Here is a 26,760-nt window from a genome sequence, read left to right as displayed (position 1 = left end):
ATGTGATCAGCTCATAAAGAAGATATCTGATTTACCCCATACTGTTGTGTGATTGGCTGAAAACATCTGTTACCTGGAAAACAAACACCTGTCACTGATTAGTGGTCAGAGATAAGAGACTGAACTCTGGTGTGCTACCTGGATGGTGTTACCTGGTTGATGCAGAGCACAGGTGTGCTGAACTCCTGACTCAGGTGATGCAGCATGGAGGAGAAGGTGAGTAGCTGTCTGTTCCTCTCTAGCCAATCATCGGCCTGGAACTCGGTCCTGAACAGCGCTGCCACTGAGTCGACCACGATTAGTCGCACCAGACCGCGTGTCAGTAGGAGGCGGGCACGGCGTGTTAGGCACACCAGGAGGGAATCCTGAGGACAGAGCAAGAAGTTATGGGTTGTAACGGGGTCTGAACAGATGTCGCATGATCAGACTTACCAGATCCGCGGTATGCTCAATGTAAACGTGGTCGCTGAAGCGAAGACTGCTTACAAGGTCCGCAGGAACGTCAGAACGCAGACAGACTTGCTCGCCAATCAGCTGGTGCAGACGCTTAATGGGAAATGAGTCCTCAGTGCAGACATACAACGCACCTGGAACCAACAACGAACACACAAATAATGAATGTGACATATCAGAGGTTATTTATTAACTTACAAATCAGCAGGTCATTGAACAGGTAAAGTAAGTAAGTAAATTTTTATTTATATAGCACTTTTCTAGATAAAAGATTACAAAGTGCTTCACACAGAGATTAAGTATAAAACAAAAACAGACAAAAGTTAACAAAAATGCAAATTTAAAAATGTGTTTTTAGTTGTTATTAAAAAGAGACTACTGAGTCCACAGATCTTAAGCTCAGTAGGAGAGAGTTCCATGGTCTGGGAGCCACAGTGGTAAAAGCTCTGTCTCCCTTAGTTCTCAGCCTTGTATGCTGAATAACAAGTAGGGCTTGATCACATGACCTCAGGGACCTGCTAGGGACATAGGGCTTTAAAAGTTCAATGATCAAGCTGGTGCTTGTCCATGAAGGTCAGAACCAGAATCTTAAAATGGACTCTGAATTTAATGGGGAGGCAGTGCAACTGTATTAGCAACGGTGTCACATGTGAGTACTTTGATGATCTGGCCGGAAGCCTTGCTGCAGCGTTTTGAACAATCATCAGATGCTCCAAGGAGTTTTTGCTTAGACATGTAAACAGTGAATTACAGTAGTCTAATCATGATGAAATGAATGCATGTATAACAACTCCAGTTCAGTGCGAGATACAATAGGGCTTAATTTAGCAATGTTTCTTAAGTGATAAAACCAAGACCAAACCAGAGATTTGACATGAGCATCCAAAGTGAGAGGTGGGTCAATTTTATTTATATAGCGCCAAATCACAACAACAGTCGCCTCAAGGCGATTTATATTGTAAACAATGTTCCCTCTAAGCTGCGCACGTGCGCAATTGCGCACTGTAGGCACGGTCTCTGCGCACAAAAATTCTAACCTGAATTGAAATTAAAATTAATACTTTGACAATTCTGTTTTGCAGTGTTAGTCAGTAAGTGACTGGCTGCTCCCATATGGGATTAGAACGATGCCATCTTATCCCATAGTCCAGCCAATAATGCGATTCACATTCGCACATACGCAGCTAATCAACATCGTTGACAGGCTATGACAGCGTTCTTATATGCTGACACCGGTGTTTTAGCTAGCAAAGCGCCGTGGCTGATGTGGAGTGAAGCCACGTTAATGACAACGTGTACAACCATTGGAGATGTGAGCAGGACAGACGGAACAATTGACGGAAAAAGTGTGGACTTTATACTAGTTTTTAAATTGAGTTGATAGGCCACGTAAAACCATAATTATGATAAAAATATCTGCAATGTTTGGTTTTCTTCCTGAATACTATCGTTGTTTATATTTACTGCGGGAAGAAACGGTAAAAACGGCGTTTTATACGAAAAAAAGGCTCGAAAACACTCTCTGCCTGTGAGCAAAAACAAACCCTACCCCCCTCTCCCTTTCCTATTCGTCCAAAAAAGTACCATGTCAACCAATCAAAAAATGATATGGCAATGTGGCATTTAGTTGTTAAGAAACGGGGGGAAGTTTTAGGAGTGATGGCGGTGTTTTGAGATGTGAGAGATTTGAGACGTTTAGTGCAAATCCTGTGTAGTTAGTGTGTAGTGTAGTCAATAGTTTTGTTGTGTGTGTCAGAACAATGAGGCGACTGCTGAATGTTACAGGTGTTACAGGAGTGATACATCTCCTGTTGTCAGGCCTGCAGGTATCAGGCTGTTGTCAAAGGAGCTTGCAAAGAAAAGCGTCTGGACTTCTTTTAAGTTACTTGAAGACGTTTCACCTCTCATCCGAGAAGCTTCTTCAGTTCTAAGGTCAAATGGTGGAGAGTCCCAGATATAAACCTAGTGGGCGTAACCCCCCACAGAGGGACAAAAGGACCCCCTGATGATCCTCTAATCGCCTGAGCCAAGGTGTGAAACTGGGTGTGGGTCCCAATCAGCCAGAGTTTCGGGTGAGTTCATTGTGAAACCTGGCCCCACCTTATCATGCGAATTCCTGAGATCAGATGGCCCAGGATGTGAGTGGGCGTTAAGGCGTCTGGGAAGGGATCTCAAAACTGGATTATAGATGGCAGAGAGTTGGTGTCGTAAACCACCGCCTCTGTTCAAAGATGGTCGCTCACAGTGGACATAGATGGCTTCTTTCACTCGTCTTTCAAACCATCATTAAATGGGCGTTCTTAAAGTCAGCAAAGAGGCACAGAAAAGAAGACCAGACACCAGCGAGGGAGGATAAGAAAGACAGACGCAACAATGTTGTCATCCCCTATGTAGCCGGTGTATCAGAAAAACTCAGGAGAGTTTTCTCCAAGCATGACATCCCAGTGCATTTCAGACCCAGCAACACGCTGAGACAAAAACTGGTTCACCCGAAAGACAAAATGCCAAAACACAGACTTAACAATGTGGTGTATGCTGTATAGTGCAGCGAGGAATGCCCAGACCTCTACATTGGAGAGACCAAACAGCCACTTCACAAGCGCATGGCACAACACAGAAGAGCCACCTCCACAGGACAAGACTCAGCTGTCCATCTGCATCTTAAGGATAAAGGTCACTCTTTCGAGGATGCCAATGTTCACATTTTGGACAGAGAGGACAGATGGTTTGAAAGACGAGTGAAAGAAGCCATCTATGTCCACTGTGAGCGACCATCTTTGAACAGAGGCGGTGGTTTTACGACACCAACTCTCTGCCATTTATAATCCAGTTTTGAGATCCCTTCCCAGACGCCTTAACGCCCACTCACATCCTGGGCCATCTGATCTCAGGAGTTCGCATGATAAGGTGGGGCCAGGTTTCACAATGAACTCACCCGAAACTCTGGCTGATTGGGACCCACACCCAGTTTCACACCTTGGCTCAGGCGATTAGAGGATCATCAGGGGGTCCTTTTGTCCCTCTGTGGGGGGTTACGCCCACTAGGTTTATATCTGGGACTCTCCACCATTTGACCTTAGAACTGAAGAAGCTTCTCGGATGAGAGGTGAAACGTCTTCAAGCAACTTAAAGAAGTCCAGACGCTTTTCTTTGCAAGCTCCTTTGACTACGATGACCTGGATGACTGAGAACCTTCCCAGACGTATCAGGCTGTTGTTCTCCTTTATCTTATAGTGGACAGAAATTATTTTTTGGAGTGGCACAAATTATTTGTGTGGCATCAGATTTGATGCAGAACAGCTGATTGTTCTGTAAATAGTTTGAAATGTTAGTTTAAAAAACGCCTTGGCTGCATTAAAAAAAAAATAGCTGCAAAAAATGTTGTTTGCATAACTCAGTTACTTTTTTGAAGACGTAACTATATAATTAATTGCCCAGCATTGGTCATTATGTACTATATTTTGCAGACAGAGTTACAGGACTCTCTCCCAGACCACAGACTCATAATAAGTCAAAGCTTTATATATTTAAAAAAAACAAAAAAAAAAACAAAAAAAAAAAAAGAAAGTTGTGTTTTTGAAATTGGACTTCAAGTTATTTTTTACTTCCAATAGTGTTAACATACTACACAGGTCAATGACTAGATTTTTTTTTTTTTACATTTTCATTGTAAATGGGCTAAAGCAGTTAATTAAAAGTAGTCTAACATAAATGTAAACGCTGGCGTGACCACAGTGCACACGTGTGATGTCGCTCACAGTGGTCCAAGGGATCGCTCAGGGAGTTTGTGTGTTCGCTCAGACACGTGAAAAATTAGAGGGAACATTGATTGTAAGGTAGACCCTACAATAATACATACACAGAAAAAAACAGCAATAAAATGACCCCCTATGAGCAAGCACTTTGGCGACAGTGGGAAGGAAAAACTTCCTTTTAACAGGAAGAAACCTCCGGCAGAACCAGCCTCAGGAACGTGTGGCCATCTGCTGCGACCGGTTGGGGTGAGAGAAGGAAGACAGGATAAAAGGCATGCTGTAGAAGAGAGACAGAGATTAATAACAAGTATGATTCAATGCAGAGAGGTCTATTAACATATAGTGAGTGAAGAAGGTGACTGAAAATGAAAAACTCAATGCATCATGGGAGTCCCCCAGCAGCCTATGCCTATTGCAGCATAACTAAGGGAGGATTCAGGGTCACCTGGTCCAGCCCTAACATATAGTTAGCCAACAGGAATGTTTTAAGCCTAATCTTAAAAGTAGAGAAAGTGTCTGTCTCCCGAATCCAAACTGGAAGCTGGTTCCACAGAAGAGGGGCCTGAAAAATGAAGCCTTACCCACCCATTCTACTTTTAAATACTCTAGGAACAACAAGTAAGCCTGCAGTGCGAGAGCGAAGTGCTCTAATGGGGTGATGTGGTCCTATAAGGTCATTAAGATAAGACGGGACCTGATTATTTAAGACCTTGTATGTGAGGAGCAGGATTTTGAATTCAATTCTGGATTTAACAGGGAGCAAATGAAGGTTCCTGATAGCTGACTTCACAAATATCGAAAGGGGACCAAAAGCATTCATTATCTTAGGTACATGTCTGTCAGGAGCACATACAGTGGGGCAAAAAAGTATTTAGTCAGCCACCGATTGTGCAAGTTCCCCCACCTAAAATGATGACAGAGGTCAGTAATTTGCACCAGAGGTACACTTCAACTGTGAGAGACAGAATGTGAAAAAAAAAAAAAAATCCATGAATCCACATGGTAGGATTTGTAAAGAATTTATTCATAAATCAGGGTGGAAAATAAATATTTGGTCAATAACAAAAATACAACTCAATACTTTGTAACATAACCTTTGTTGGCAATAACAGAGGTCAAACATTTACTATAGGTCTTTACCAGGTTTTTACACACAGTAGCTGGTATTTTGGCCCATTCCTCCATGCAGATCTTCTCGAGAGCAGTGATGTTTTGGGGCTGTCGCCGAGCAACACGGACTTTCAACTCCCGCCACAGATTTTCTATGGGGTCGAGGTCTGGAGACTGGCTAGGCCACTCCAGGACTTTCAAATGCTTCTTACGGAGCCACTCCTTTGTTGCCCGGGCGGTGTGTTTTGGATCATTGTCATGTTGGAAGACCCAGCCTCGTTTCATCTTCAAAGTTCTCACTGATGGAAGGAGGTTTTGGCTCAAAATCTCACGATACATGGCCCCATTCATTCTGTCCTTAACACGGATCAGTCGTCCTGTCCCCTTGGCAGAAAAACAGCCCCATAGCATGATGTTTCCACCCCCATGCTTCACAGTAGGTATGGTGTTCTTGGGATGCAACTCAGTATTCTTCTTCCTCCAAACACGACGAGTTGAGTTTATACCAAAAAGTTCTACTTTGGTTTCATCTGACCACATGACATTCTCCCAATCCTCTGCTGTATCATCCATGTGCTCTCTGGCAAACTTCAGACGGGCCTGGACATGCACTGGCTTCAGCAGCGGAACACGTCTGGCACTGCGGGATTTGATTCCCTGCCGTTGTAGTGTGTTACTGATGGTGACCTTTGTTACTTTGGTCCCAGCTCTCTGCAGGTCATTCGCCAGGTCCCCCCGTGTGGTTCTGGGATCTTTGCTCACCGTTCTCATGATCATTTTGACCCCACGGGATGAGATCTTGCGTGGAGCCCCAGATCGAGGGAGATTATCAGTGGTCTTGTATATCTTCCATTTTCTGATGATTGCTCCCACAGTTGATTTTTTCACACCAAGCTGCTTGCCTATTGTAGATTCACTCTTCCCAGTGTGGTGCAGGTCTACAATACTTTTCCTGGTGTCCTTCGAAAGCTCTTTGGTCTTGGCCATGGCGGAGTTTGGAGTCTGACTGTTTGAGGCTGTGGACAGGTGTCTTTTATACAGATGATGAGTTCAAACAGGTGCCATTCATACAGGTAACGAGTGGGGGACAGAAAAGCTTCTTACAGAGGACGTTACAGGTCTGTGAGAGCCAGAGATTTTCCTTGTTTGAGGTGACCAAATACTTATTTTCCAACCTAATTTACGAATAAATTCTTTACAAATCCTACCATGTGAATTCATGGATTTTTTTTTCATTCTGTCTCTCACAGTTGAAGTGTACCTCTGGTGCAAATTACTGACCTCTGTCATCATTTTAAGTGGGGGAACTTCCACAATCGGTGGCTGACTAAATACTTTTTTGCCCCACTGTACGAGGAATTCAGATTCAAACATCTTGGGGCTTAAAAACAAAAAGTATAACTGGATGTCATTTGCATAGCAGTGGTAGCAAATGTCCTCAAAGGGGCTCAAAATATGCTGGAGAGGAAGTAGATGTATTAAAAACAATAAAGGCCCCAATACAGAATCTTGTGGCACACCGTAGGTGAGGGAAGTACTTAGAAACTGCCACAGAAAAGTATCATTCATACAGATATGAGGAGAACCACTTTAAGGCAGATCCATATACACCGACCCAATATAATTGGATAATTGGAGGTGAGCTTCCCTCCCTCCAAGACATCTACAGGAAGCGGTGCCTGAGGAAAGCGGGGAGGATCATCAAGGACTCCAGTCACCCCAGCCATAAACTGTTCAGACTGCTTCCATCAGACTGCTGAACACTTCATAGACACCTCAGCTTCACTACTGGAACTTTAACATTATGCACTCCATACTGTACAGTAACGCCACTGTTTTGCACATGTCTCACTCTGTATATTTTATTTTATATATTTTATTTATTGTTTACTCTATTTAATTTGTAAAATATGTACACACACACACACACACACACACACACACACACACACACACGTAGAAAAATATTTAGTATACACATCCAGAAATGCATATACTATTATATATTGTACAGTGGGGCAAAAAAGTATTTAGTCAGCCACCGATTGTGCAAGTTCCCCCACTTAAAATGATGACAGAGGTCAGTAATTTGCACCAGAGGTACACTTCAACTGTGAGAGACAGAATGTGAAAAAAAAAAATCCATGAATTCACATGGTAGGATTTGTAAAGAACTTATTCGTAAATCAGGGTGGAAAATAAGTATTTGGTCACCTCAAACAAGGAAAATCTCTGGCTCTCACAGACCTGTAACGTCTTCTGTAAGACGCTTTTCTGTCCCCCACTCGTTACCTGTATGAATGGCACCTGTTTGAACTCATCATCTGTATAAAAGACACCTGTCCACAGCCTCAAACAGTCAGACTCCAAACTCCGCCATGGCCAAGACCAAAGAGCTTTCGAAGGACACCAGGAAAAGTATTGTAGACGTGCACCAGACTGGGAAGAGTGAATCTACAATAGGCAAGCAGCTTGGTGTGAAAAAAATCAACTGTGGGAGCAATCATCAGAAAATGGAAGACATACAAGACCACTGATAATCTCCCACGATCTGGGGCTCCACGCAAGATCTCATCCCGTGGGGTCAAAATGATCATGAGAACGGTGAGCAAAGATCCCAGAACCACACGGGGGGACCTGGCGAATGACCTGCAGAGAGCTGGGACCAAAGTAACAAAGGTCACCATCAGTAACACACTACAACGGCAGGGAATCAAATCCCGCAGTGCCAGACGTGTTCCGCTGCTGAAGCCAGTGCATGTCCAGGCCCGTCTGAAGTTTGCCAGAGAGCACATGGATGATACAGCAGAGGATTGGGAGAATGTCATGTGGTCAGATGAAACCAAAGTAGAACTTTTTGGTATAAACTCAACTCGTCGTGTTTGGAGGAAGAAGAATACTGAGTTGCATCCCAAGAACACCATACCTACTGTGAAGCATGGGGGTGGAAACATCATGCTATGGGGCTGTTTTTCTGCCAAGGGGACAGGACGACTGATCCGTGTTAAGGACAGAATGAATGGGGCCATGTATCGTGAGATTTTGAGCCAAAACCTCCTTTCATCAGTGAGAACTTTGAAGATGAAACGAGGCTGGGTCTTCCAACATGACAATGATCCAAAACACACCGCCCGGGCAACAAAGGAGTGGCTCCGTAAGAAGCATTTGAAAGTCCTGGAGTGGCCTAGCCAGTCTCCAGACCTCGACCCCATAGAAAATCTGTGGCGGGAGTTGAAAGTCCGTGTTGCTCGGCGACAGCCCCAAAACATCACTGCTCTCGAGAAGATCTGCATGGAGGAATGGGCCAAAATACCAGCTACTGTGTGTGCAAACCTGGTAAAGACCTATAGTAAACGTTTGACCTCTGTTATTGCCAACAAAGGTTATGTTACAAAGTATTGAGTTGTATTTTTGTTATTGACCAAATACTTATTTTCCACCCTGATTTACGAATAAATTCTTTACAAATCCTACCATGTGGATTCATGGATTTTTTTTTCACATTCTGTCTCTCACAGTTGAAGTGTACCTCTGGTGCAAATTACTGACCTCTGTCATCATTTTAGGTGGGGGAACTTGCACAATCGGTGGCTGACTAAATACTTTTTTGCCCCACTGTACATATATTTATTAGTTTCAGATGTAGCCATTCTTGTATTTTGCTTGTTTACATTATTGTATTTTGCACAACTCTTTGCTTGTGAAGCTCGCACACAAGAATTTCACTCACATGTGCTGTACCAATGTACCTGCACATGTGATGTGACAATAAAAAGTGATTTGATTTGATTTGATATTTCAGCCTTTCAAGCAGAACGTGATGGTAAGCTGCATCAAAGGCCAACGTGAGGTCCAACATCAGCAGAACAGAACATTTTCCCGCATCGTTTTGCATCAAAATGTCACTGGAAACTCTAAGAAGGGCTGTTTCAGTAGAATGAGCTCTGTGTAAGCCAGACTGAAATTTGTCAAGAATATTGTGTTTATCCAAAACTGCTGTAAACTGCTTAGCCACAACCTTTTCACTGAATGTATCACAAACCTACTGATTGGCAAAATCATGGTGCGTTCACTGACCTGCTCCCAGCCCTCCGTGCTCTGCTGGGTACTGCACCGAGAGGCTGAGCTGCAGGCCCACCTGAGTCTTGCCGGTGCCACTCTCTCCAGCCAGCTCAGTGATGCCCCCCACAGGCAAACCGCCCCTCAAAAGGCGGTCCAGAACTGGACAGCCGAGCCTGAGCTGGGCGCCAGACACGCCGTGCTGCAGCTGCTGTGCTGAACACATACACACACACACACTTGGTTAATGCATGATATCACATCACACAGTGTGTCCAGTAAGACTCTTCTCCTGACCTGTGATTGGAGGGTGCCTTCTGCAGACGGCAGCGGCAGCAGTGATCAGCTGCTGGACATCAGAGTTGGACAAACCGGTGAGTCTCTGCAGGTCTGGAGCAGAAGCACAAACCACATCCTTCACAGACTTTAGCTGAACTGCAGCAGGAGAAGCACAAGTGGTTACCGTGGAAACAATGGAAACAACCACAAAAAAAGGAAGTCCAAGCAATTCATCACATCTCTGAATCTTTGGTGTTCACTGTCTAATCTGTAATAATTTGAATGGATTCTTAAAAAGAGCCAGCTGTCTCAGCTAATTACAGGCCAACCTCTAACCTTCCTTTCATCTTAAACATTCTTGAAAGAGTAGTTGTCAAACAGCTAACAGATCATCTGCAGAGGAATAGCTTATTTGAAGAGTTTCAGTCAGGTTTCAGAGTTCATCACAGCACAGAAACAGCTTTAGTGAAGGTTACAAATGATCTTCTTATGGCCTCTGACAGTGGACTCATCTCTTTGCTTGTCCTGCTAGACCTCAATGCAGTGTTCGATACTGTCGACCATGATATCCTATTAGAACAATTAGAGGATGCTGTAGGTATTATGTAGGACTGCTTTCTTCCATTTGCACAATATCTCTAAAATTAGAGCTACCCTGTCTCAGAATGATGCTGAAAAACTAGCTTATGCATTTATTACTTCTAGGCTGGTTCATTATTATGAAGATGTAGCAAAAACTCCCCGAAAATACCTTCAGTTATTTCAAAATGCTGTAGCAAGAGTACTGACAGGGACTAGAGAGAGAGAGATTAGTCTACACAGTTATAATATTTGGAATAACAAGGATATCCTATATAAAGAAAACTTTTTTTCTTAGTTTAGGAACAACATTATTTTAGTCAACCAATTATTCGATTCAAATTGTATGCTTTTCTCATATGACGAATTTTGTCTACATTTCAATTTAAGATAAGATAAGATAAGATAAGATAGAACTTTATTAATCCCTCGGGTGGGTTCCTCTGGGAAATTCGATTTCCAAAAAAGCACAGCACCGACAGAAGTTACAGAGTTACAGAATATTATATATATATATATATATACACACACACACACACACACACACACACACACACACACACACACATATATATATAAATACAGAGACAATATAAATAAAATATACGAAGGGGATAAATAGAATAAATAGGAATAAAAAATAAAAATACAAGTGAATTGCACATTTCAAGTATTGAGGTCTATTACTTGGAAAGGCTGCCGTCACTCCAGCGCCATCTTTACTAAAAGATATTTAGCAATAAATCATGACAATTATATTAAAGCATTTGGGTCTATACCTTCAGGGGTTTGTATGCTTTATAAGAATAAACACTAATATCCCTTCATACCACAGGCCACTGGCATCTCCAATACAAACTGTTGTTGGTAAGACTTCTGGCAGAGATTATGTGTTTTTATCTCAGAACATGTATTTAAAGGATTTGCACTGTTCTGAAACTACGTATTATTTGGGCTCCACAAAAACTAAAGACAATTCAACATTGATAACAGGTATATGATTAACTTGTTAATCTTAAAGGTTAAATTTCATATTCACAAATCCAAATGTTTAGGGAGACATCCCTCCTTTTATGTATACTCCTATGAGCTTTTATAATATCTAAATTCAATTAAGAATTCTACTAACCCCAAAGGCTATGGTTGTATGTGAAAAAATAAAGATCCTCCAATCTTTACTCTTTGGCTTAATCAGTTAAACTTCTCCCCTTAGCGTACCGGTATGCGTATTGTTGGTTCTGAAAAATGGTCGTTTGTTTGTTTGTGGTTTACAATTTCTTTAAGTACAACACCTTCAATGTAATACTGTTTTAATTCTACTTTGTACTGACCTTTAAATAAAGGTTTAAAAAGAGAGAGAAAAAACTATAGAGAGAGACCATATTTCTCCTATATTGGCTTCCCCTCAGTGGCTCCCTGTTAAATCCAGAATAGTTGGAATAACTGCAGATTAATAACATCAGATGAGCTCGGTGCTGTTACCTCTCCTCAGGGCAGCGCTGACCCGCGGGTGGAGCAGTAGTTGGTCGCAGTTCATCCCGCTGACCTCCGTCCGTCCGACTGTGTGTTTGTTTACATCAAAAGCGCCACTGCATCGAAAATAACCCGCCGAACGAGAAACGTCATCAGGCGGCGCCGGGTGGTACCGTTCAACACAGTCTGGGGGGAGGAGCGGGGTTATTTCTGGGTCAAAAGAAGTCGGTTTGTTTCATTGAGTCGAATCCAGATGATATAACATATTGGTGACGTGATAACAGTCACATTCGTTCAGGGTTTAATTATTAGGATTCAAATGCTTTCCTTTCCACACCCACGTCACCAACTCATGTCCTGTGCCTATTGAGTAACGTCACTCCAGCGCGCCACAGGAAGAAAACAAACTGCAATCTGAAAACAGTCAGTGATCAATAACTGATCAATAACCGTTATTAGCAGCCAATAAGGTGACCGGATGTGTTCTGGGACGGAACACTGTTTCTAACGGACCAGACTCTGAAGTTCTCCCGGTGAGTGGATCCAGATCTCTGGGAGAGGAGCTCCCCGGTCCCGGTGTTTCAGGTTAGCCGATTATATTTGTTTACATGTTCCAGGTGCAGCATCCGATGCTGATTAAAAATATTTAAATAAAGTTAGAGAAAAAAAAAACTCTGACTGGACTCCAACCTTTGTTTTTATGACATAAATCACAAACCGACATTTTCCTGCTAACGCCATTGAGCAGCTCAGCGGGAGTCTGAGTTCACCTGCTGCTGATATGGTGACAGGCCAGTGCTGGTCTGGGCATCAGGAAGCTGGTGATCCACTGGCAGGTGGAGGTGGGTGAGCTTCTGGTGGAACATGTCTGGGATGATGGTGTTGAAGGCCAAACTGAAACCCATGAACAGTATCTGGCGTGTGTCTCAGGTTGGTCGAGGTGATGCAGTATCTAGTGCAGACCCATAGTGACTGCATCGGATCGGCTGACCCGTTTGCCCAGTAGGCAACTTAGAGAGAACAGTCATCTTGATTTTAACATCAGGATAACAGCAACTTACCATCTTAGTGTTTCAATTTCTTCAAAATTAACAATAAAGGGCTCTGATGTAACACAACCATGCATTCAAGTGAGGAAATATCCCTTTCCATTTACGGCAATCTATCAAAAGTTAAGCAGAGTCTTCTTAACTCACAGCTTCCATGTTCTCTTCCATGTGTTGCATAAGGAGGCAAGCCAAAGAGGTGGAGTTAAATAGTATCCAACAAATTCACAGAGAACAGGATGTGATGTGTGGTGGTGTAGGGAAATAGGAAAAGGTTTAAAACTTGTCATTTTAACTAAAAGTGATCTGCTGATCAGATTTGTTCTGAGCTGAGCCAATCAGACTGTTTCATACATGTAAACAGGTAACAGCTGCAACCAATAAGAGTCACCCAAGTTTGAATCACAGAGTTTTGAATCCTCTTTAAGACACACACACACACTGTCTGCTGTCTGTAATCATTAATGTCTGCAGTCACAGGTGGATGAAGGTGGGGGTGAAAGTGAATCAGGGATCTGCTCTGAGCTCTTTCTTGTTTGCAGTAGTAATGAACACACTGAAAGATGAGGTCAGGCTGGGGTCACTGTGGATGATAATGTCTGCAGATGATACTGTGACCTAAGGTGAGATTAGGGAGCAGGTGGAGGTATGAAAGAGTAGAAGCAAGATAGAATACATGAGTGTGAATGAGAGGGAGACAAGGTGGAAGGTGAACATGGAGAAGCAGAGGTAGTGGTAGAGGGTCGTCCATGTAGTGAAGGAGGACATGCAGAGGGTTGGTGTGACATAGGAGGAGATGGAGACATATGACTGGCTGAAATGTTGTATGAGTCATCATCAGTGAGTGTACAGTGGAGCTATCCTACACATGACAGTGACTTGTTTCCTGTGTTGACCTTCATACTCATCGTCATGTGAAAGTTTAATATTTAACCGGTCTCTCCACCTCAGGGACTGCTGACCTCTGACCTCCACCATGAGCTCCCGGGTGTGCAGGACCTGCGGGGGGTCTGATATTGACGTGGACCAGGCTCGTGGCAGCGCCGTGTGCACCAGCTGTGGTTCGGTTCTGGAGGACAACATCATCGTGTCCGAGGTCCAGTTTGTGGAGGGAAGCGGAGGCGTGTCGTCCGCCGTGGGACAGTTTGTGTCTGCTGATGGTGAGACGCCAACAGAGGCAGGTTAGGGTGGTTTAGGGTGAAACAGGAAGGGCTGGTAATCCGCAGCATCAGCAAGTTTCAGAGACCATGTGAGTTTGCTGAAGTCCATCCAGGTTTCACAGATACAGCTCAAGCAGGCTTCGGACGTCTCTCTGACCAGTTCAGGTAATTTAATTAGTGCCACGTTTTAGAAGAAAACATCATGAGAAACAAGTCGCTGTGTTTCAAAGCTTCTCATCCAGAATCAGAAACATGTCCACCTGAGCATTCCCCTCGTTGTAATTAATTGATGTCCATCATCCCATGATGCATTGAGTATTCTTCAGTCACTATGTGTTAATAGACCTTTCTGCACCGAAGCATACTTGTTATTAATCTCTGTCTCTCTTCCATAGCATGTCTTTTATCCTGTCTTCCTTCTCTCACCCCAAGTGGTCATGGCAAATGGCCACCCCTCCCTGAGCCTGCTTCTGCTGGAGGTTTCTTCCTGTTGAAAGGGAGTTTTTCATTCCCACTGTCACCAAAGTGCTCACTCATAGGGGGTTATATGATTGTTGGTTTTTTCTCTGTATGTATTATTGTAGGGTCTGCCTTACAATATAAAGTGCCTTGAGCCGACTGTTGTTGTGATTTTGCGTTATATAAATAAAATTGAATTGAATTTTTAAAGTCAGTAAACACGTTTGCTATACAATCATTCCACCCTAGAATGAACACTCAACTTTGACTTCATGCCTGTGATGAGTGTCTAACACTAACCTGTCTTTACCCAAAATGCTCTGCAGCAACTACAGTGTCAAAAGTCAAAGTCCTCTGAACAGCTGTCTTTCTGCCTGCCCATCAGGTCCCGTTAAAGCGCCACTTCTTGGTTCTGGTTTCCACACCAGCGTTGGTAAAGAGTCGCGAGCCCAGACACTTCAGAACGGTGAGTCCTTTGACTGTTTGGGGGCAGGGTGTCCAGGTGAGCCACAGGTGTAACGAGCCTGTGTGTGTGCAGGTAAGCGTCAGATCCAGCAGCTGGGCAGTCAGTTGCAGCTCAACCAGCACTGCCTCGACACCGCCTTCAACTTCTTCAAGCTAGTCGTCAGCAAACACCTGACCCGGGGCCGCAAGACAGAGCACGTCATCGCTGCCTGCCTCTACCTTGTGTGCCGCACTGAGGGCACGCCACGTATCCTAGCAACCACTCTGACCCACTGAGCATGTGCAAACTGCCGAGACAAACCTGAACTCTGAAACCGCAATGGCCTACAGTCAGTTTACATGCAGCCAGGTGAACCACTGAACTGGTTTCCTCACCTGTAGCTCAGGTGTGCAGCTCATCTCCTCTTTTAAAACTACCGTATTTTCACGACCATAAGGCGCACTTAAAAGTCTTAGATTTTCTTCAAAAAGTACGGCGCGCCCTATAGCGCAGTGCGCCCTGTGTGTTGTAAGGAGGACGTAGTAGAGAACACCATGAGAACGCTAAAGGGTGAAGTGTGAGCGTTGATCGTATATACCGGACAATCGCACATACCTGTATAAAAGGACAGGTATGTGCATTATGTGGAACATCGTTGTTTTAACAACCCTGAAAATGGCAAAGAGACACGCTTATGAAGCACAGTTTAAACTGAAGGCCATCAGCTATGCGGAGGAACATGGAAATCGAGCAGCCGCGAGAGAATTTAAGATTAACGAATCGATGGTTTGCAAATGGAGGAAGCTAGAAAACAAGCTCCGGCAGGTCAAGAAAACGCAGCTGAGTTTCCGCGGACATAAGGCGAGGTGGCCCGAGTTGGAGGAAAGACTCGAGCGGTGGATCATCGAGCAAAGAACGAGCGGGAGAAGCGTTTCGACGGTCACCATTCGGCTAAAAGCAGTTTCACTAGCTGAAGAGATGAACATTGAACATTTCCAAGGAGGTCCGTCTTGGTGCTTTCGTTTTATGAAACGGTGCCATTTTTCCATCCGGACCAGGACTACGGTAGCGCAGCAACTTCCAGCGGATTATAAGGAAAAGCTGGCCATCTTCCGCAGCAAACACATCGGCGACAAAAACATCCAGCCCAGCCACATCACAAACATGGACGAGGTCCCGCTCACTTTTGACATCCCGGTGAGTCACACTGTGGAGAAGAAGGGGACCAGCACGGTAGCGATACGCACAACGGGGTATGAAAAGTCTTCTTTTACTGTTGTGCTTGGCTGCCATGCTAATGGACAGAAACTGCCGCCTATGGTGATTTTTAAGCGAAAGACTTTGCCTAAAGAGAAGTTTCCAGCAGGAATCATAATTAAGGCAAATGAAAAGGGCTGGATGGATGAGGAAATGATGAAAGAGTGGCTGAGGGAGGTGTATGTAAGGAGACCAGGTGGTTTTTTCCACGCATCACCATCGCTCTTAATCTGTGACTCTATGCGTGCCCCTCTCACAGCCGATGTGAAAAAACTAGTGAAACAAATGAACTGTGAGCTTGCTGTCATTCCGGGAGGCCTGACAAAGGAACTCCAACCGCTGGGCATCGGTGTGAACCGCCCGTTCAAAGTAAGACTGCGAGCGGCCTGGGAGCGATGGATGACCGTTGGGGACCACAGTTTCACCAAGAGTGGAAGGCAGCGCCGGGCGAGTTACGCCACAATTTGCCAATGGATTGTAGATGCTTGGGCTAACATGTCTGCTGGCACTGTTGTTCGAGCTTTCGCAAAAGCCGGCATCATTTCCGAGGAGCCGCACGGCACGGAAAGTGACTCTGACGGTGAAGAAAGTGAACCTGGCATGTTTGATGGAGATTTAGCGCAGCTGTTCAATTCAGACACAGAGGATGAGGACTTCGATGGGTTTGATTGATGATAAAAATGTGAGTACCAAACTTTGTTTTGCTCCTGCTTTATTTTTAAATACGCACACTTGTATGCTTGTATGTTGTTGATGATGACGATTACTGGTAATAAAAATGTGAGTACCAAACTTTGTTTTGCTCCTGCTTTATTTTTAAATATGCACACTTGTATGCTTGTGTGTTGTTGATGATGACGATTACCGGTAACAGAAATGTGAGTAAGGTACCGAACTCAGGTTTACTCCCGCTTTATTTTTAAATATGCATACAGTACTTGTATGCGCCCTATGATCCAGTGCGCCTTATGTGTGTGTTAAATACAGTAATGGCACACATAACTGAGACTGCGCCTTTTAGTACAGTGCGTCTTATGGTCGTGAAAATACGGTATGAGGAGAAAGACATCAGATTTTCATCAGCTGCAGGTGGATGCAGGTTTGTCACAGGAACTGATCCATCAGCGGTACATTCAGATGTCCATCACCCTAATGTGCTGCAGATGTTCTGCTGTTTAAGGTGATCAGAAACACCTGGAATCAGTGATTTACAATTTTAAATCAAACACAAACGTGATAAAAACACAGAGGTTACAGGCTTCATTCTGACCTTTCATCTCCTGGTTTTCCTTATACAAGCCTCAGACATGCTGCTGGACCTCAGCGATCTGCTGCAGGTAAGACCGAGCCTCAGCTACTCTCAGTGGAATCTCAGTGGTGTCATTAAGGTGTGAGCTCTATGCTGTGTGTCCAGGTAAATGTCTACATCTTGGGAAAGACCTTCCTGCTGCTGGCTCGTGAGCTCTGCATCAATGCTCCCGCCATTGGTGAGCTATTTACTCATTGTATTTATTTAAAGCACACAACACTGGAAAAGCAGAGAATGCAGTCTCACAGATTATTTAAAGTGTGATAAACATGTGCAACATGTGCTGACATCCAGAAATAAACTGTAAATAAAAAAAAACCAAAAAAAAAAACACCAATCACATTTATCAGTTTCAACTTTATATTTTTTGTCTGCAATGCTTTTCTACTGAATACAGGCTTGAAATAATTTGTTGTTGCATTCAAATTTTTTATTTCCGTTTTACACGTGTGACCTTGAACACAACAAGTAAAATTCATTATCCACAGCACAAAAAAAGTTGAAAATCCCCCACAGTGTGAGATAGGGATGGGTATCGTTTAGGTTTTATCCGATACCGGTGCCAAATCGGTACTTTTGAAACGGTGCCGGTGCTTAAACGGTGCTCGAACCAGTGCTTAAAGAATGGAGAACACAAACTTTGTCCAAAAACCTCTCGTGTTTAACTGTTTCCCACTTTTTCTTTGGTCATTTTAGCCTTTTTGGCCAGGGTGAAGGGAGTATCTGCCATCAAACAAGAAGACAGCCGCATGTAGCTATGATGATGTTTGCTAGTTCACCTTACATGCATTAATGTAATAACGTGGTTAGCCTACTCAACGTAAATTACACACGGACAACAAGCTACTCACGCAGAGAAGAACGGCTGCTGCTGCCATCATCATCCGTCATCATTTCTGCTACACTGGCAGGGCTAGGGGCCAGGACTCTATTCTTCGGGTGTTTGGGGGATGTTGCTCCGGGTCCGATAACTGGCAACCCACCCGACGTGCACGGTGTGAGGTCTCGCAGCAAGCTATCAAATACGGCGCATTTCTCGGCTTTTAAAAAAAACGCTATGCGTCGCCAGCTGTTTAATCGGATTCTTGGTGTTACCTCCTTTGACAGTATCACAGTATCAGCTTAAAGCACTTGTTGCAGGCTGCTGAGTTTTCATATTTTGCTGTGAAGTACAGCCAGACTTTTGACCGCTTCGCCTTGGACATTTTTAATCTGTAGCTCTGCTCTAACAGAACGTACGTACCTGGCCCCGCCTACTATCCTCGGAAACGTAAAATGATTGGCTAGAAGTGTATCACAGCTCAGGAAAAAAAAGCACCGAAACAAAGCACCGAAATGTGCGCTGCTTTTCGGTCTGGTTACTAGCCACATCTAGTGGCAGCAGCAGAAAAACTACAACTTCCTTTATTCATTTTCTCAAATATTCAGGAGACTTTAATATACACCAAACACTTCTAAAAACCTGACAGCCAATCAGCTCTCAGGTCCACGGCATTGTTCAATCAGCTGCCAATTTCCAATTGCCAGGTCCGTTGATTGAATCTGAGCTCCAGGCTCCGACTTCCTGCCTGTTGGCTGAATCCCTGGGTCCAGTTCAACAGTAGAAGATGAGCTCTGGGATCTGCCCCCCCTGCACCCCAGTGCCATTGGTACTGTCTGATGAGCACTGGAACTGGAAGGTCACTTTCCCACACTGCACTTCAGTCATCCCCTCCTGGCCAAAGTAACTCAGCTCGTTTCCGTCCAGGACGGCACTGACTGTGTAGAAGGTGTCCTGCTCTACCTGCACCGGGTGCTCGAACCACACCGGGAAGGTGCTGCTTGACCCATCTGACAGAAACTTGTTGAGATTCTGGGCTAGAACAGTTCCCTGCCTCTTCAATTCAATCCTCACAACGTACTCTGCCTTCCCACCACTGGAACCGTACAGACCAAGTCCAGCTACAAAAATCCTGCGATCCACGGCAAACTGGATGCTGTCACAGCGCCCCCTGTAGCGCCACTGGTTGCTCCGGTAGGCTGAGGATTGGAAGCGGTGGCACCTCTGTGGCAGTAGCCCCGCCCGCTTCACAGTGGGGAATTCCAGCCTGGGTTTGTTGGTAGCAGTGAACCACAGAAAGACGTCGTGGGCCTCTTTGAGCGTCAACACATCCGACTGCGCTGCCCCATCTGCAAACTCCTGCAGTGTCATGGAAGGGAATCGGACCAGGTACAGGGCCTTACCAAGCACCGTGCGTTGATTCCTGGGGTTCACTGTCAAGCCCTGCCGCCGACACTCTGCCGCCGCCCAGCACAGCAGTGCCTGAAACACCACGATCTCGCGGGTGTTGAGTGTTTCTCTCTGCAGGATTATCTCCAGCGTGAGCAAGTCGATCTCACAGAAACCTTCAGAGCGCAGAGCGAGTTCGGCTTGAGCGTCGATCACCTCCCAGCAGTGCTGCGTCAGTTCCGGCTCCTCAAACAGCCGACTCTGAGACAGCAGCACACAGGCATTCTTTGCCTCAAGGCTTGTCTCCAAGAAGGCTACGCAGGCCCTCGCCAGAGCAGGGACAATATACTTCTTAGCAGCATATAGCGTGGCGAGCACGGTATCAGCCTCCAACTCAATCTCATCGCTGTACATGTACCTGAGATAGAGAAAATAGTAGGATAAGGTCATGTTTCGACAAAAATTGTACAACACGCGGCATCCATAGCTGACTGTAGTGGGTTTGTGTACCACCACAGTGGAGCAGAAACAGAAGTTACCTCAATGTTATCAACATGATGGATTGTGAAATCTGGTCTGTGGTCCCTTTTCTCGAGCTACACCATAAACTACAACGCCTGCCTTACTCTCCTGTCCCTTCAACCAAATCCTGCTTCAAGAAACAAAATCACTGGAGCTGAACTCCTTCTGCCCAGCCCACGGTGTCTACAGTCTTTAAGCACGTCCCACCACAAACCTCCACCCTACCTCAGATCCTGCCACAGAACACTTTTCAATTTGGTCGAAACACTAATGGCGGTACTCAGATCTGCACTGAAAAAGATTTCATAGTCACGTTCAGGAGTCAAGTGTTCAGGATACTAACAAAACTTTTTATGTTTTGTAATAATTTTTTTCTGTCAGACAACGTTTTCTCAGATTGTAGTTCTGTGAAGCCTGTGCCTCTCTGATTCCATTGCTATCCTAGCCTTTATCCTTCTATCCTAGCCCAATGAGGCACACTAGAAAGGCAGCTGTAGCTCCACATGAGGCAGAATGCAAAGCTGGGGGTCATCCGAGTGAAGGAGACTACTTTCAGGACTCTGCTTGCTGCTAATTCACTAACAGTGGGCCTGGTCTTGATTTCTGACTCACTTTAAGAGGATGAGAAAAGCAGCCGGCTCAACATCAGGGATCTGGATCACAGACTGTCCCTCTGCCAGATCTCCATAAAACATGGCTCCAAACACCGAGCTGCCCACCGCCAGGACGTACTGCCATACAGAGGAATCCATTAGAATCTGGACCACAGCATCAAACCGTTTGCTCTGGATCAAAGTGTCAGTGGGAACAGGTTCTGTACCTTATGAGCAGGCACTGTCTGAGTCTCTCCTGAAGAACCGACAATGAAGTGGACATCAGCCATCTGCTCATTGTTGAACATCAGAGCGTTCCTGCAGCCACACAACATAATCAACAGACAACAGCAAAGTACAAGGACAACAACAGACTCGGGTTAGCACATCACATTTCTTAGTAGCTAACATAGCCAAAAATGCAGAATGATGATAAAGCTGAATGTATGCAGACCCCTGCCCAGCAGCCAGAGCCTGAACTTCAACACATGAGGACATGCAGGAATGGCAAGATTGCTCAGAAGTCCTGCCATTAATTAATGCTTCAATCTTAAATATGGTCAACCTATCTCTATTAATCAGCTATGTATCACAGGCCTTCAAGCTGGTAGTAGTTAAACCGTTGCCTAAAACGCCATTTCTAGACCCACCGGTGTTAGCTAATTATAGGCCAATCCCCAACCTTCCTTTCATATTAAAAATTCTTGAAAGAGTAGTTGTCAAAGAACTAACACATCAACTGCAGAGGAATGGCTTATTTGAAGAGTTTCAGTCAGTTTTCAGAGCTCATCGCAGCACAGAAACAGCTTTAGTGAAGGTTACAATTGATGAGGGTTCTGTTATCATCAAGAGACATAGCATACATTTTCACTGCTATGCAGATGACACAGCTTTATCTATCCATGAAACTGGATAACATTGACCTCCACTCATCCCCAGCTGTTCACAGCAAATGGTAAAATGGTAAATGGCCTGTATTTATATAGCGCTTTACTAGTCCCTAAGGACCCCAAAGCGCTTTACATATCCAGTCATCCACCCATTCACACACACATTCACACACTGGTGATGGCAAGCTACATTGTAGCCACAGCCACCCTGGGGCGCACTGACAGAGGCGAGGCTGCCGGACACTGGCGCCACCGGGCCCTCTGACCACCACCAGCAGATGGTCACCCCTCTGTGAGCCTGGTTCTGCTAGAGGTTTGTTCCTGTTAAAAGGGAATTTTTTCTTCCCACTGTCACCAAAGCACTTACTCATAGGGGGTCATATGATTAATGGGGTTTTCTCTTTCTTTTTTGTGAAACTAGATGTTACAATCCCTGATATGGGATTGTAACATCTAGTCACTTTACTTAAACAATATAAAGCACCTTAAGGCAACAGTTGTTGTAATTTAGGACTGTAAAATTAACATTGAATTGGATGGGGCTTTGTGTTGGGGCTGTGTTAGCAACAAACATTTTAATGTCCTTTAGATGAAAAAGAAGCAATGTCTGCATAGTCAATTTGTTGTCCTCTTATTGTTGTTGTTTATCTCTCTGACTGCTTGTGGTTGTTGGTGGTGGGGGTTTTTTTGGGTTTTTTTTTTTTTTACCTTTCTCTGAGGGTGGGGTGGGAAGCTTGCCAGCTGTCTGTTTCCTCCGGGTTCCCGTCATGGTTATTTGGCTGTGAGGCGGCAATGCCGCTGTCTCCACAGATGTCTTCGGCAGTCAGCTGCAGGTCGCTCACCTGAATGAAGCTCTTCTTCACCTCCAGAACCTCCACCTCCTCGTCTTGAGGGAGACTGGTGGAGAACAGCTCGGCTGCCATGTCCTCCTCAGAAAGCAGGCAGAGTCAGCAGTCACAGCATCGCAGCCTGCTGTGGGTCAGAGAGAGCGGGATGTTATGATCCACAGAGATTATGATCCAGATTATCTGACAGCAGAGCGTCTCCTTTGTCCTAAAGCACAGACAACTGACAGCAGCTGCAGGCTCATCATAATCTGGATTATCTGATCGCTGATATCATTCATCTGAGGGTGTCCAGGTGTGTTTACTAAGGCGGTCTGTAATGCTTCACCTGTCTGCGCTGCGGTCATTGATCTCTGATCACTAACATGGATCCAGCTAATAAACAGTATCTAACCCGCAGAGGTGTGGATTCAGCAGACCGCTGTTATTATTAACATCAGTGTGGCCCAGAAAGCCACGCCCACCACATCTGTTTATCTTCAGCGAACAGGAGATCGGGTCTCTGTCCGGTAACAATCGATCATCACTAATCACAGCTCTGAGTACCGATCACGTACCAGATTCTCAGCGTTGGACCTGTGGCGCGTGTCATGGAGCTTTGGTATGCGGGTTACCTGTGTGACGTCTGCCGTCCCCGCGTCCTTCCGCTGTAAACGTTAAAAACGAGCAGATCGCTGCAGCCTGCCTCCGGCCGCCATCTTACACTGTAGTACCGCCTTCACCACCGCTCCGCACTGCAAGAGGGCAGCAGAGCGCGGGAAAAGAACGCAGCCATCGAGCAACCGCAAATGTTTTCATGAACACCAAACACGGAAGTGTGTCCGTATGTTTATGTTTGCTACGTACAGTGTGTGGTGATGTCTGTGTCCAAGCCACTGTTATGAAGAAAAAAAAATACTAAGCGTGTTAACAAGCAGTCTCTCTCACTCACACACACACACACACACACACACACACACACGGAAATGCAGCTTCTGAGTGCAGAAGCGGCTCAGTGGATGCTGAACACTGGGATAGTGTGAACACACCTCACGTGCGGTGTAATTTCAGTATCCTTGGTGATTATTGAGGGTTTGCAGTCATGAGGGGAATCTCCCACATAGTTTCTGCAGTCTCTGATATGATGTGTGATCAGTGTAACTCACAGCTAACTTACAGAGCCCTGATGCGGATTCAATCATTCAGGTAAAGAAATCCCAGAAAGCTGATTCAGTTCTGGATTTAACAGTCAACAGTAAATGTAGTGGGCGGAGCTGGACACAAGGCCTTTAACTTAAGTTGAACTTAAGTTTGAATACTGTTTATAAATCTCTGCTGATGCCACAACAAAAAAGCGATCTTTTGCTTGCTGATGAACTTTGACCCTGTGTGGCCACGTTTATTAACATTGAAGCACTCCTTCCCCTCCTCAGACCCCTGTCTGTACATTCCTCGCTTTGCGCACATGTTGGAGTTTGGGGCGAAGACTCATGAGGTTTCCATGACGGCTCTTCGTCTTGTACAGAGGATGAAGAGGGACTGGATGCACACAGGACGCCGACCCTCTGGACTCTGTGGAGCAGGTGCAACCTGGAATTTGTCACTATAGCAACAAACGTCAGCGGCAATGTGCATGAAGCAGACATTAACACTCCTTCTCTTCCTCCTCCTCAGCACTCCTGGTAGCAGCTCGGATGCATAAGTTTCGGCGTTCAGTGAAGGACGTGATTGGCGTGGTGAAGGTCTGCCAGACCACACTGAGGAAGAGGTGAGCCCCACAAACACCTGAATACACCTGACCCCCACCAAAACAGGAAGCAGATCTCAGCGCCTTTCCCTCCCTGCAGGTTAACTGAGTTTGAGGACACGCCCACCAGTCAGCTGACCATTGATGAGTTCATGAGAGTAGATCTGGAGCAGGAGTGCGACCCCCCCTCATTCACTGCTGCACAGCACAAAGCCAAAATGCAGCAGGTACATCTTTGTCTCTGATTGGCTGCAGCAGCTAGGTGTCCAATTAGCTAACCACTCTGTGCTTCCTGGTTTCTTGCAGTTAGAGCAGGAGCTGGCTAAGAAACTGGATGAGGTCGAAGGTCAGTTTGTCTTTTTTACCTGGGTGGGCTGCCTCAGATGAGAGGGGGTTACGTATTGAATCTTTGAATCACAGTGCATTTCCTGTCATCATCAGGAGAGATCAGCTGCTACAAAGACGAGATTGAAACCGAGCTGGAGAAGAGTCGGCCCAAACTCAGAGGAATCTACGCCGCTTACACCAAAGAAGTTGGTCAGTTCTTTGGGTTACCTGACTGTCTCACCATGCCCACACAGTCACTCAGCTGCTCCCACCTTTTCTGTTTTCAGACCCCGAGGACAACGGCGAGGTTTTGTCAATGCCATCAGAGCCCGAGGAGGTTGAGAGCGAAGATGTGGAATTACAAGCGGCCACCCACCACCTGACTGAGGACTTCCTGTGTCAGGTGATCCAGGAGGAGGAGGTACGTGGCATGAAGGGAGATCCGGTGGCAGAGCCAGAGAAGGAGTCGATGGGACCACACCGTCAGGCTGCCTCTCTGACCTCCATTCTGGGAAAACTGCCAAGCGCCGCCAGCCTGAGCCTCCAGCAGACTTTCCAGACCTCGGACACATCAGAGAGTGGCGAGAAAGATCTCGGTGAGGATAACGACTGTAACAGAATGGTGACATCACCATTAGATCATAGGGCAGTTAGAAATCAAGCTCTGCGTTTACCTTCAGGTGACCACCCACAGAGCGAGGAGCTGGACCTGGAAGGTATTGATGATCAAGAGATCGATAAGGTCAGTTCACAGTTCTACAGGTACAAAGATACCTGAGCAACTTTTACTGTGAAAGGACCCAACTGCACGTGCTCTTTTCTGATTGGCCTGTTCTGTGTGATACAGTACATCCTAAATGAGAAGGAGGTTCAGGTGAAGACGGAGCTGTGGATGAAGCAGAACGCCGAATACCTGAAGGAGCAGAAAGGTGCTCATCAGCAATCATTGATGGGTGTTATTGATTACTGATTCTGATTGATTTGTTTTTGTGTTTCCAGAGAAACAGGAGCGGATAAACAAAGAGAAGGAGGAGGGCACCTACAAGGAGAAGGTGAGTGAAACCAGCATCCACTCAAGAGCCTCACCTGAAGCTCCACCCACCTAATCTGTGACCCCATGTGGTGAATATTTTGTCAGAAGAAGAAGAAGTCTAAGAAGCGGGAGCAGATTGAGGCATTGACAGCGGGCGAGGCGATTGAGAGAATGTTAGAGAAGAAGAAGATCTCCAGTAAGATCAACTACGATGTCCTTAGAGATCTTAACCGAGGAACAGGAAGTCCGACCAGGTCCCCCGACCACACCCCCGATACCACCGTAGCACGAAAACGACTCAACCGCCGCCGGCGCAGGAAGACCAGTGACAGTAACCAAGACCTTGCAGCCAACACCAGCATTATGGGCAAGAGGTATCTCAACTGATCTGATCTCTCAATAACCTGTCATCAGTAATGAATATTCTTCAACCTGTCCTCCACGCTATCCTGATGTTCTCTCTCCTGCTCTTTCAGGTTCCGCCACCTCATTTCCTCCACACCAAAGAAGAAGAAAACAGCTCATCAGGTGCGCATCCTCCTTGCATGTCTCACCTGTGTGTCCTTCCTCACCTCTCGTACCTGTTACTCCCTCTTACCTGGTTTACCTGATGTTAATCTTTCAGGTAGAGAGAACAGTCACAGTGGTTACAGAAACAGAAACACCAGCAGAGACTGAGTCCAACCCACCCCTTGACTCTGCAGCAGAAACAAGCCCCACCCTCCCAACTGCTCCATCCCCCATGGAGGAGGAAGAGGAAGAGGAGGAGGAGGAGTGTGTTAGCGCTCTGCAGCTGGTGGGAGGTTAGTCCAGACTTTTATTCTCAAAATCATTACAGTAACATTGATTGATTTCATTGATTTTATTGATTTGCGTCATCCAGATTACGGTTGTGATGCAGATGAGGAGGAGATCTTTTGACTCCGCTTGCTGACCTTTTGACCCAACTGAAGAAACTCCATCCAGGCTCCAGAGCCAAGGCAGCTGATCCATATCTCACAGATCAATAACCAGTGTCAAGGGAATGAGTTACTGATCGGTTTTTATTTGCCCTTTAATTGATCCGTGATCATTTTTATTGATCCTCCTACTGAGGTTTTTAGACGCTTTTGTATTGACGTTAAAACCAGCTGTGTGTGTGTATGTAATTGTGTGTGTTTGTTGATCCTGTATTTCAATACAAACAAACAATAAGACAAACATTCCTTCACAATAAAGAAACTGACAGTGG

The 26,760-nt window shown here is 45.3% G+C and overlaps 3 protein-coding genes across 12 annotated transcripts in view; 1 reads left to right on the top strand and 2 right to left on the bottom strand.

The window, feature by feature from the left end:
• Positions 1-13,010, bottom strand: part of xrcc3 (X-ray repair complementing defective repair in Chinese hamster cells 3) — a 16,080-nt gene extending 3,070 nt beyond the window's left edge. The window contains exons 1-7 of one of the 5 annotated variants that reach the window (XM_076874258.1): positions 12,905-13,010; positions 11,718-11,894; positions 9,675-9,812; positions 9,396-9,593; positions 433-587; positions 153-365; positions 36-88 (exon numbers count right to left, since the gene is read on the bottom strand). In XM_076874258.1, coding sequence (XP_076730373.1) covers positions 36-88; positions 153-365; positions 433-587; positions 9,396-9,593; positions 9,675-9,812; positions 11,718-11,772 — 812 coding nt within the window. In that variant the 5' untranslated portion in view covers positions 11,773-11,894; positions 12,905-13,010. Of the gene's footprint in view, positions 1-35; positions 89-152; positions 366-432; positions 588-9,395; positions 9,594-9,674; positions 9,813-11,717; positions 11,913-12,478; positions 12,812-12,904 lie in introns of those variants that run through there. The other 4 variants (XM_076874257.1, XM_004573154.3, XM_012925295.2 and 1 more) reach the window with 4 other exon arrangements.
• On the top strand, positions 12,103-26,759 carry brf1b (BRF1 general transcription factor IIIB subunit b). Of its 5 annotated transcripts, none has more exons than XM_076874254.1 (19): positions 12,103-12,241; positions 13,706-13,914; positions 14,759-14,839; positions 14,912-15,085; positions 17,381-17,412; positions 17,490-17,562; positions 23,856-24,005; positions 24,097-24,190; positions 24,270-24,396; positions 24,476-24,515; positions 24,611-24,706; positions 24,784-25,092; positions 25,177-25,238; positions 25,344-25,425; positions 25,496-25,548; positions 25,635-25,903; positions 26,006-26,057; positions 26,159-26,332; positions 26,413-26,759. In XM_076874254.1, the coding sequence occupies exons 2-19, from the start codon at positions 13,731-13,733 to the stop codon at positions 26,461-26,463; spliced, it is 2,103 nt and encodes a 700-aa protein (XP_076730369.1). In that variant the 5' UTR covers positions 12,103-12,241; positions 13,706-13,730; the 3' UTR covers positions 26,464-26,759. The 5 variants fall into 5 exon arrangements, with proteins under 5 accessions (XP_076730369.1, XP_076730370.1, XP_076730371.1 ...); XM_076874255.1 differs by having other exon boundaries at positions 12,154-12,293; positions 25,638-25,903; XM_076874256.1 differs by having other exon boundaries at positions 12,154-12,293; positions 26,234-26,332.
• On the bottom strand, positions 17,722-23,221 carry LOC101481147 (BTB/POZ domain-containing protein 6-B). Of its 2 annotated transcripts, none has more exons than XM_004573158.4 (5): positions 23,001-23,221; positions 22,307-22,570; positions 20,936-21,026; positions 20,728-20,846; positions 17,722-20,011 (listed from the first exon to the last, which is right to left on the bottom strand). In XM_004573158.4, exons 2-5 carry the CDS (start codon positions 22,519-22,521, stop codon positions 18,979-18,981), a joined length of 1,458 nt encoding a protein of 485 aa, XP_004573215.1. In that variant the 5' UTR covers positions 22,522-22,570; positions 23,001-23,221; the 3' UTR covers positions 17,722-18,978. The 2 variants fall into 2 exon arrangements, with proteins under 2 accessions (XP_004573215.1, XP_004573214.1); XM_004573157.6 differs by having other exon boundaries at positions 23,058-23,220.
• Position 26,760: the final 1 nt, after the last annotated feature.

Source organism: Maylandia zebra, linkage group LG15 (genome assembly GCF_041146795.1).
Source record: "Maylandia zebra isolate NMK-2024a linkage group LG15, Mzebra_GT3a, whole genome shotgun sequence".
Lineage (NCBI taxonomy): Eukaryota > Metazoa > Chordata > Actinopteri > Cichliformes > Cichlidae > Maylandia > Maylandia zebra.
The sequence above is the reverse complement of the archived record's forward strand: the minus strand, read 5'-3'. Positions and strand labels throughout refer to the sequence as shown.

What these genes read in the sequence shown, in the direction of transcription:
- brf1b (XM_076874254.1), top strand. Translation starts at nt 13,731, where the DNA reads ATGAGCTCCCGGGTGTGCAGGACCTGCGGGGGGTCTGATATTGACGTG. An exon ending in CCGCACTGAGGGCACGCCAC is followed by an intron (nt 15,086 to 17,380) that starts GTATCCTAGCAA and finishes TACAAGCCTCAG; the next exon opens with ACATGCTGCTGGACCTCAGC. An exon ending in ACAAAGCCAAAATGCAGCAG is followed by an intron (nt 24,397 to 24,475) that starts GTACATCTTTGT and finishes GGTTTCTTGCAG; the next exon opens with TTAGAGCAGGAGCTGGCTAA.
- LOC101481147 (XM_004573158.4), bottom strand. Translation starts at nt 22,521, where the DNA reads ATGGCAGCCGAGCTGTTCTCCACCAGTCTCCCTCAAGACGAGGAGGTG. An exon ending in CACCCCACCCTCAGAGAAAG is followed by an intron (nt 21,027 to 22,306) that starts GTAAAAAAAAAA and finishes GTGTGGCTGCAG; the next exon opens with GAACGCTCTGATGTTCAACA. An exon ending in AGACAGTGCCTGCTCATAAG is followed by an intron (nt 20,847 to 20,935) that starts GTACAGAACCTG and finishes TCTGTATGGCAG; the next exon opens with TACGTCCTGGCGGTGGGCAG.